The 10,934-nt window shown below is 33.4% G+C and overlaps 2 protein-coding genes across 2 annotated transcripts; one reads left to right on the plus strand and one right to left on the minus strand.

Annotated features, from left to right (window-relative positions):
- Positions 1-2,052: 2,052 nt before the first annotated feature.
- LOC111877308 (F-box/LRR-repeat protein At3g58900) lies at positions 2,053-4,516 on the minus strand. The gene is made up of 4 exons (XM_023873833.3): positions 4,377-4,516; positions 2,958-4,009; positions 2,711-2,866; positions 2,053-2,625 (listed from the first exon to the last, which is right to left on the minus strand). Coding segments are annotated over exons 1-4 (1,494 nt in total). The 5' UTR covers positions 4,378-4,516; the 3' UTR covers positions 2,053-2,340.
- A 2,810-nt stretch (positions 4,517-7,326) lies between these two features.
- LOC111877269 (F-box/LRR-repeat protein At3g58900) lies at positions 7,327-9,563 on the plus strand. Its single transcript, XM_023873792.2, has 2 exons — positions 7,327-8,261; positions 9,288-9,563. Exons 1-2 carry the CDS (start codon positions 7,341-7,343, stop codon positions 9,561-9,563), a joined length of 1,197 nt encoding a protein of 398 aa, XP_023729560.2. The 5' UTR covers positions 7,327-7,340.
- The last annotated feature ends 1,371 nt before the right edge of the window (positions 9,564-10,934 follow it).

Genomic DNA, 10,934 nt, shown 5'->3' on the forward strand with positions numbered 1-10,934 from the left:
AAGCTATTACTTTTTGTTCCAACGTTTAATAGTTTTTATTCGAGTTTAATAGGATAGTGTGGTACTTCCATAGGGCAAGGGGTTTCCATTTAGTCTTGTTTATTTATATGATTTTTTATTACATTTCTTTTAGGAAGATATCTTTAATATTACATCTGGACTACTATTGAAAAAATATGGTGATGAAAAATGTTTATCTATGGCCAATAGCTAACCAATATGTTTACTTATGAACGGTGTGCTTCATTTGTAGGTGGATATGCACTGCACATGTTGTTGCAAGGTAATCATCTATTTTTTTTTTTCTTATTTGAGCTTACCCTATCATATGAATCATTCCGTATTAACTTAATCTTTCATTATAAAGAATATGATCAGGCTACAATTAAATTTCATATACTTGAATAGTAACGATGTGTGTGTGTGTGTGTTTTATTGGGGAAACATTGAAGCAAAAGTGTTCAATTAAAATAAAAGGTAACAATATATTGTTGGTGTTTTATCTGATATTTTTGTATGACATGGTTATCTTTCTACACACTTGATAGTTCAAATTAAACCTTTAATAAGAATCAAAGTTATGTCTACACAAATATCGTATATAAGTATTAATAACAAAGCATAAAAATGAGATGCAAGACAGGATTTGTGCTTCATTTAAGTCAAACACATGAATTGATTCACACACACACACAAAAAAAAACATTAAGGGGGAAGGGTGTTCTTAGAGTATTGAACTTATCATAGCACAACATCCATTAACAAGACAAGATAGAAGTAATGAATCACTTTTTTTTCAATTATATAACAAATCACTTAAATATTTTATTGCACGAAGTATATGTTCTTAAGGTTGTAGGTTGTAAAAAAAAAAAAAAACTTTTAAAGTCTCAAATCCTTCTATTCATGCTTATTTTTTAGGTCATGCCCAATCAAGAAGTAGTGGACATAGCAATAGAGATCAATGGGCAACCAAAAAACAAGTGTTTAAATCCATGAATAGAGACGTCGAAGATGGTATTTCATGTATGGTATATTGAAAACCCACCAATTTATAGCATTGTGCTTCTACTTTTTTGGTTATTAGCACAATCCACATTATATAACAGTAAAATAAATACCCAAAGTACCCTCCGTGGGTCGTGCTTAGCACGAGCTTCAAACTTTTCTAGTGTGTGTGTGTGTATATATATATATATATATATATATATATATATATATATATATATATATAAAACTTTGAGTTGATTACACTAAAGATCTATGTGGTTTGGTTAATTTGTATTATTGGTTTGTAATTTTATTTTAACTTGGACAATCCTCATGATATGCTTTTGTTGTGTGGTTGGTACCTGACCGACATAAAAAGACTATGTTGTCTGTAATATTTTTTTAAAATTATCCTTTGCCCCAATTATTTCCCATCCAAACCGCCCGCTCTCTCCCTCGTCGACAAATTTTTCGTCTTTGGCCGGGCGGACGTCCTCTCACTGACGATAGATGCAGCAAGAACAGATGGTTCAAAACATTTTTGGCGTTAGGGATGTGTGAAAACACAATATCATACTGAACCATTATCATTTCCACCAAAGTGAATGGATATTGAGAGAGACAAAATTGTATTACTAACTGCATATTTTCATTCCTTTCCTTTAATTTATTTATTATTATTTTTTTTGTATTCTGGAATATGAAAATACAGTCTATGTTTTCATTTCCCTCTCTTTCTTTTATCTCCTTGTTTTCCTTTATTTAACTCTGGAAAACAGAGCAATTACCATCAATAAGATATTGTCTTTGGATAGCGTATTCATTCATCACATTTATGAAAGCGGCCATTGGGCAATCAAATTGTTGAATACTAATGGTCACATACTAGGATTTGGGTATTTGCACATTAGTAAGTAGGATGAAAGAATATCGAGAATTGATATTTAGCATACTAATAATAATAACAGTAACAAATACAGTATATCAAGATATTTATATACTATGACAGAACATAACATTCTAACCGAACATCTTTACATAATAACCAACCAAACACAATCATTTCGACAAGCACAAGTAGGTTTAGGTTTTCAAAATATAAGAGTACAAAAGATGGGGCAAATATAACATCAAATCCATTTTCAAGATCCGAATCAAAGTTTCTGCAGTCTTTCCTATCTAAATTCTTCCACCAATCATAGTACCTCAATGAAACCTCACATTGAAACGATCATGATGGAATGAAAAACCTCACAAACTTGCCTAATATGTAACATAAGTGATGTAAAGGAAACATACATATGTAAATACTAAAAAGGAAACGGAAGTACACATGGTTCTCTTCAGATGTCATGAGAACTTGATGACACAAGCTGTAGAGTTCCTTTTCATTGTTTCTATTTCAACCCTCGCCTCCATTCTCTTCTTTATATCTGGTCGCGGAGTCTTTGACCACCAGACGTCCATCCTCTCCAAAACACATGCATGCTTTAAAACACATTTGAGGAAACCTATTTCTGAGTTATCCGCATGAAAGTTCTTGAAGGTCAATGTCTTGAGGCAATTGGAGATGCATTTAGGTATCAATGACCAAATTGAATAGTTCATACCAAGGTACCTGTCGCGCATGAATCCCTATACACCATTTTTAGAAAACCTTGTGTTAATATCATAATCGTTGGGATGATGTTTTTAGCTTTTTGAGAATTGAGTAATTCACCTCAGAGAAACAAATAGATTGTAGAACTGGACAGAAGGAAAGCAAATCCATCAATACTCTAAATGTATGCTTCCCAATTTTCATACTCAATATTAAATGGCTCAGATTTGGAAACACCGGAAAACGGAACAGGTTGTTATCTGCAAATACAAGAGACTGCACACAAAATTCAGTGTGGGAGGGTTGTGCAAAGATGTGAGTTCTTTATATATTCCATTTAAGATGTAAAAATTAGATTGCCAATTACCTCCAAAGTACGCCTGCATAACTTCAAAGAAACAACATATTGTAGTTGTTTGAGCAGACCAATAACTCGACCCGTGACTTCTTTTTTCCACTCGGGAGGAATGTAAACGCATGCGTTGACCAGGGACGATGTATTACTCAAGATAATCTCGTTTGATAGAAATCCGATATATTCAAAATATGTAAGATTTTCTGCATCGATTTTGATCTTACAAACATTAGTAGGATCATACAATGGCTCCTGAAAGTGTAGAATATCCTCCTGAAAGTGTAGAATATCTTCTATGGTCAAGCTCTTTAAGGTGGAATTGGAAATGACGATGTTGTTCAAGTTCATCCAGTTATGTGATAAAACCAACTCCTCTAGAACTGGACAGCCTAACAGAAGCTTTTCTGCATGATCATCATCCGGGAACACAACAGAAAGTAGGTGCAGGGTTTTCAGACATGGAAAAGAAATGCAAGATGGGAGTTCAGTAACATAATAATTTGATCTTATTTTCAGGCTAACCAATGATGTTCTATCAAGAATAGACCAAGGAATCATAGATGGATCCTCTCGAAAGAGAGACAGATCAAGCTCCTGAACATTGTGCATGATTGCATCAGAAATCCATGAATGTATTTGAGAATTTTGTATTTGAGATTCTTCATAGCTACTAACACATGTTAGACGAAACTTTATGATATTCGATACACCCCGTAATCGGAGGACTCTTTCTATAAAGTTCATGAAGGAAGTAACATCAGGCTGACGACGATCATGAACCTTTCTATCACAAACAAATAGATCATCATAATCGATGTCGGAGACAGAACAAAACAATAAATCATCAAAATCGATGGTGGGGGCAGAAGCCCAGAGGTTCTTCCATCTTGTTGATAATATGGATGTCTTTACAACTTCTTTGGTTGGCATAAATGATAGGATATGGTGAACAATACAGTCAGGTAGATTGTTGATATAATCGACCATATCACATATATGTTCAATTTCATGTTGCTCATCGCCTCTGTGTTCACCCATGGTTAGCCTCTTTGATTTCCTAATCACTGTGTAAAGGCAAAAATGTCATGTTTTAGCTTCTTCAAAATCAACTAAACTAAAAGCATTCACGAGAAATAATATAACTTTATCCTGATCTATGACACACGCATCAAAGAGTATTTTTTGAGCTGTGCCCTAATGATATCTCTACCATAGTATACGCATAAACCCTAGACATGAATGCTAAAAAACGATATCTCTTGATTGTTAAGAGAAATACGATAAACAGAATTCAGCTTCCATATAAATAAACGAGGACACGATTTGTTTCTGCCTATAAGATGTTCATAACTGATACTGTAAGACATTAGCAGAGACTTGCATATAAAGACATAGGGAGAGGAATAGAGAGAGAGAGAGAGAGATGCTGACTTTTGATCCTCCGTTCGTGACTCTTTATCGACGAATGGCCGAGAGTTTTACCGGAAATCGGCGTGTTGAGAGTGCGAGGGAGTTGAGTTCGAAGGAAGGAAGGAAGAAGGGGCGGGCTTTCTTTCCCTCTCTCTTGCCCAATTTCTTCGAATAATTTGACAAAGTCACAAAAACCGTCCTTCTAGTTTACAAAGGAGACCACATATGGTCTTTTTGAAAAAAAATTTACAACGGTAGTTCATATGGTAAAAAAAACCTTTGCTTTAGACCATGTTAGAAATCACAATCAAGTAGGTGTGGCAATTGATGACACGACACGACAAAAATATATGATATGAAACGAAATTGAGACAGAACTGAATTTTCAATTCGTGTTCGTGTCAAGTGTAAAAAGCACAATGTCGTGTCGTGTCGTGTTCGTTTTCAAAATTAGACATGATGAAATTGATACGATTTAGCATTTTTTTGTCGTGTCATGTATAATTAAATATTAATTAAATAAACTAATTGTTATCTTATGTTATTTTTGTTGTGTCGTGTCGTTTTTTAATTGGTTCGTTTTTGTGTTACTTAAAATAAACACGACATCGTGTCGTGTCGTTTTCGTGATATTTAAAACCTTGTCGTGTTGTGTCGTGTCATACAAAAAACACGACACAATGGCTTGATTTGTCACCCCTACAATCCAGTTGTGTGTACTCTAAATAAAAAAGAAAAAAAATATATGTAAGTATATGAACTGGTTGCAATTTGAACTGACTAAATTTATTCACAACCCAACCAACTATTGAAATATTACTTTTTTTTCTTTCATTTATATATACAACAAATACTATCCACCAAACATAATATTTTATTATTTATTAACAAAATTATTTAAACAAAAATATACATTAAATATATATTTCAAATATCAGTACTATATTTTGTTTGTAGAAAATTAATAAATAAAGGTATTGGTATATTTTTATATAGTGTTTGTAGTAAATATAATGTATAATATTATGTTTTTATAGTTTAAAAGAAAAAAAATAAAAGAACATAATACATGTGGCACTTTCCAAGTCAATCACTTGTGACGTGGGGCGTCAAACTATGTTTGTTGAAAACAATCATAACCATATTACTTTTTATTTCATTTATATCTACAACAAATACTATCCAAGAATCGCTTGTGACGTTGGGCGTCAAACTATGTTTGTTGAAAACAATCATAACCATATTAAGTTTTCTTTCATTTATATCTACAACAAATACTATACACGAATCGCTTGTGACGTTGGGCGTCAAACTATGTTTGTTGAAAACAATCGTAACCATATTACTTTTTCTTTCATTTATATCTACAACAAATACTATCCACGAATCGCTTGTGACGTTGGGTGTCAAACTATGTTTGTTGAAAACAATCATAACCATATTATGTTTTCTTTTATTTATATCTACAACAAATACAATCCACCAAACTCAGTATTTTATTATTTATTAACAAAATTATTTAAATCAAAATATACATTGTTTAACGGTTTTAAATATACATTTTAAATATATCAATATCATACTTTGTTTGTAGAGAATTAATAAATAAAAATATTTGTATATTTTTTTATAATTTTTGTAATAAATATAATGTATAATATTATGCTTTTAAAGTTTAAAAGAAAAAATTAAAAGAACATAATACATTTGGCATTTTCCATCTCAGTCGGTTATGACGTTGGACGACGTAAGACTATATTTATTGAAAACAATCATAACAGTTTGACGTGTATAAAATAAAAGCCATTTTAGTGCATCCAATACCTAAAAAAGCGGATGAAAAGATGAAGATGAATCCATGACCGATCCACGTGATCTTGGTTTTAAATTTTAATGAATATATATTAAATAATATGTTTACTAAAAATTGTAAAAAAAAATTATTAAAATTCTTCTTAAAACTATCCTTATGGTTGGTCCATAGGTTTGTGTAACTTCCGAAGGATAAAAAGTTTATTTTATCAGAGATTAACAGTCAAGAAAACAAAATGACACAATAGATTAATGGATTATCAAATATATCTATGATCTATAAAGGGGTGTTTTGCATTAACCTTAGGAATTAAGGGACGAAATCTGTAACTTGTAAGGGTGTATATGTATATAATTAAAGAAGATGGAAATAATAGCACTCCAATTTCTCCCTCAAATATATGACCGATTTCTCCCTCAAACTCGATCACACTCTCAAGATTTTAGCGGCGACGCCAATGGCAATTTAACTCTTCCTCATTCTTCAATAAATAGTCTCAAACGAGAGCATCTACGATTCCGTTAATCTACAGTACATCAACAATCTCAAATATTCGCTCAAAGTCAGCTATTTCTCTTTGATAAATAGTAAGATCAATTTTGAAGATCTTATTTGAGTAAAAAAGCATTCTTTAGTAAATGCATCCCCTCCTCTGTTATTTATATTAAGCTGAATGTTGTTTTTCGTACTTATCACATGATGAGGAAGCCACTGAGTTCATTCATGTTATTTGGTTATTTCGATTTAGTCTCTCCGGTTATTATAAAAGAAGTAATCAAAGAACTATCAAGCTATTTAGCATATCAATTAGTTTTACCGGATCAACAATCTAGGGTTTGTATTATGTATGTCATACACCTTCTGCACTGATTTACCATAAGGATGATCAATATATACGATTCCATTGTATCTAGGATTTATAATTGCCATCCATAAATTAGAACAACTCAAAGACTGCTCTTCGTTTGTTCATTCGCGTTAAATTGAAAGTAATTTATATCGATTATGAGTCCTAAAATATAGTTTGACCGTTTAAGTGATGATATGCTGAAAAGCCTTGATGATCTGTTTAAATTGTTTTTCTTGAATGTTTTCAGTTTAGTTGATTTTGAAGGAAGCTAAACTTGACTTTTTGCATGTAGGCTGTGTGTGGGAAATCAAAGAGGCTAGCCATGACTGAACACAGAGGCCACAAGCAACATGATATTGATTTCAGCAACCTACCTGATTGTATTCTTGATCAGATTCTGTCTTTTATGCCCACAAAAGATGCTGTAAAGACATCTATATTATCTACAAGATGGAAGAACCTGTGGGTTTCTGTTCCCAATATTGATTTTGATGATGCATTGTTGTGTGCTAGAGAGGTTGATGGTTGGCGTAGGCCTCATGTGACTTCCTTTGTGAACTTTGTAGAAAGAGTTCTACGCTTATGCAATCCATCGAAGATGGAGAAGTTTCGTCTATCATGTCGTGTTTTCCGTGATGCATTTCAGATACGTTCATGGATTTCTCATGCAATCATGCACAATGTTCAGGAGCTTGATCTATCTCTCTTTGCAAAGGATCCATCTATGATTCCTCGGTCTGTGTTTCATAACACATCATTGGTTAGCCTTAAAATAAGAATGGATTGTGCTATTCAACTCCCATCACATGTTTCTTTTCCATGCCTGAAAGCATTGCAATTGTCCTATGTTCAGTTCCTGCATGATGATTTTACAGAAACGTTTCTCTCAGGCTGCCCAGTTCTTGAAAAATTGATATTATTCAATAACAGCTTCAAATCGAACATTACAATTTCAAGTTCCTCCTTAAAGAGCTTGACCATACGTGATCTGTCACGGTTTGGGGAAATCGATGATCTTAGTGGCTGTAAGATCAAGATTGGTGCAGAAAATCTTATTTACTTTGAATATATCGGATATCTATCCAACTGGATTATGTTTAGTGATACATCATCTCTCGACATATCATTCATTAATATTCCGACTCACAATGAGAGGCTACAGAAAGTTGCAAACCGAGCTATTGATCTACTTAAACAACTACAATATGTCGTGTCTTTGAGGTTATCTAATCTTACCTTGCAGGTAATTTACAATCTAATCTACATATTAAATGGAATATATAGAAACTCGAATCTTTGTGCCAACCTTGATAAACTAACTTTGTGTTTTGCGTGGTTTTTTTCCCATGCGAAGTCTCTTTTATTTGCAGATAATATATGTTTTCCCGTGTTCTCGAATTTGACCGATTTAATGCTGACTACGGAAATCGGGATGAATCATACATTTAGAGTACTGATGGGTTTGCTTTCCTGTTGTCCAGTTCTACAATCTATTTGTTTCTCTGAGGTGAATTACTCTATTCTCAAAATTGAAACATCATAACCATCACCTTGATGGCCTATTGGTGGAAGGCTTGCAAAGTCATTCTCCAAAGGGGAGTGACACAGGCTCACTCCCCGCTTAGTTTAATTGAGGGGTCCAGATGGACAAAGGACAAAGGGCCCCGTAGACCTGGCAATTCATGTTTGTGTCGTGTCACATGTCAGCCACTAATTTTACATGACAAGAATTGTAAAACGTGTCCGGATATGAAACACAAAGAGGACACTCAAATAATTTGTGTAACACGTGACAAGGCACGGATACAATACGTTTTTAACCATGTTACACGAAAACCACGTATACTATATTTAAGCTCGAAAAAACAAGTAAAACAATTTTAATCCAAATTACAAGCTCCCAACTACTATCTATACGTGTTTACGTGTGTGCTATACGGATTGCGTGTCACATATATTTTATTCATATCTTATTAGGGTAATTCGTGTCTGACATGTGTTTGACACAAAACACGAATTTTTAAATTCATGTTGACACGAATAAACCCGAATTCCCCAAACCCATACATGAAAAACATGTGTTGTGTTTGTATCGGTGTCGGTCGTGACTCATGTCATGTATTAAATTGTCGGGTCTAGGGCCTGGAGGTTGCCCGTGGAGTCCACCATAATAAGAATAATAATAATAATAATAATAATAAAAAAGTTCAGCATAATAAAATAAAATATTATGGTCATCAACACATGGTTTTCTATAAATGTTGTACAGGGACTCATGCACCTTGGTGAGAACAATTTAATTTGGTCATCAATACCTATATGCATGTCGAATTGCCTAAAGATAGTGGCCATGAAGAACTTTCATGGTTATGATTCAGAAATATGTTTACTAAAAAATGTTTTGAAGACTGCGCGTGTATTGGAGAGGATGGATATTAGGTGGTCTGAGACTTATCTACGAGATCTGAAGAGGAAAACAAATGCGAGGAAGGAATTGGAAAAGATTGTAAAGAGCTCTCCTGCTTGTGTCATCAAGTTCTCGTGAAACCTCAAGAAACCCGTACCCACCTCGATTCCTTTTTTAGTATTTCAGGATTTTGGATGCTAATTTCCGGTATATTGAATCTAAGGTTAATTACACTTGATGTTATGTCTGGAGTCGATACTGTTCTAGCTTATAACTTCATTGCATTTGGGTCGTAAGTGCACTTTTTCTGTGATGATATATTTAAATGAAGTTCACAAAGTATACTTAATTACTTATGTCAAATGACACAGCCTCTCTTGTATGCATGTGGTAGACACAAGTATATAATTCATATAGTAGTGGAAATAATTTTGAACTAATTAAGACTCGTTTGCTTGTAGCAAATAGTTTTTGCTTTTCTTGGAAAAATATTTTAGAGAAGAGAAATTAAATTCCGTTCTTCTATGCCTACAAATATTTCTACCAACTAAAATTATGACAAGTGTCATCATTCCATAATTTAATTTTATTTGACATATTTCAAATATACTTTTATTGAGATAATTAAAAATATGTAAAATCATGACATATGTCATAATTTTAATAGGTAGGAATATTTATAGGCGTAAAAGATAGAAGACAATTTAATTTCTCTCTAGAAAAAATGGTGGATTTTTTGTACTCAGTAAATAAAGTTAGAAAACACGTTTAGTTAAAATTGATTGTGTTTTTATTTTCAACTGTATTCGGTTTTCTTATAAAAGTTTTTAAAAGGAAATTGTAGAGTTTTCATATTTAGACTTTAATAGAAAAATTAGAAAACAAATTTAGTTAAGAGTGATTGAGTTTTTATTTTCCATTTTACATAAAGTGATCAGTTTCTTCTTTAATTGTTATTTGGAAAATTGCCTTTTAGCCCATAAAAATCTTTAATATATATTATAATAGACATCATCTTAAACAATCTTGTAACATCCCGAAATAGCAAGAGTAGAGTTGAAGGGCTAAAAGTGTAATTTGGGAAAGAGTGACTCGGCGAGTCCATGGATGGACTCGGCGAGTAGAGTCGCGACTTGGTCGCGTGTTAAGTAGCCGACTCGGCGAGTCAATGAGATGGACTCGGCGAGTAGGCGCTGAGTAGAGAAAACCCTAATTCTCGGGGTTGAGCCCTATATAAAGAGCATTATGTTTCTTCCCCAGCCTCTTTATCATCCCCTTGAGTCCCAGAAACCCTAAATCGCGGAGAAGCACCATTGTTGAGTGGATTGGAGCTTGGAGAAGAAATTGTTGAAGAAAGTTTGGGAGTTTGAAGGTGTGGAGCAAGGAGCTTTGCTTGGATTCGAGTTTCCTTGCAGATTGGGGCGTTCCTTTGAGGTAATATCTCGTTCTTAGGCTATTGTTATATTGTTTCTTCATTTTGGGGTTTGAGGGAAGCTTATCTTGAGTGAT

The sequence above is a fragment of the Lactuca sativa genome, chromosome 7 (genome assembly GCF_002870075.4).
Source record: "Lactuca sativa cultivar Salinas chromosome 7, Lsat_Salinas_v11, whole genome shotgun sequence".
NCBI classification, from domain to species: Eukaryota; Viridiplantae; Streptophyta; class Magnoliopsida; order Asterales; family Asteraceae; genus Lactuca; species Lactuca sativa.

Bases quoted from the DNA above. Each gene is read 5' to 3' on its own strand.
- LOC111877308 (XM_023873833.3), bottom strand. The intron at 2,867-2,957 runs GTAATTGGCAAT...TTTTGTGTGCAG, and splicing joins TATGCAGGCGTACTTTGGAG to TCTCTTGTATTTGCAGATAA. The intron at 2,626-2,710 runs GTGAATTACTCA...AATGGTGTATAG, and splicing joins AATCTATTTGTTTCTCTGAG to GGATTCATGCGCGACAGGTA.
- LOC111877269 (XM_023873792.2), top strand. From the start codon at position 7,341: ATGACTGAACACAGAGGCCACAAGCAACATGATATTGATTTCAGCAAC. The intron at 8,262-9,287 runs GTAATTTACAAT...AATGTTGTACAG, and splicing joins TATCTAATCTTACCTTGCAG to GGACTCATGCACCTTGGTGA.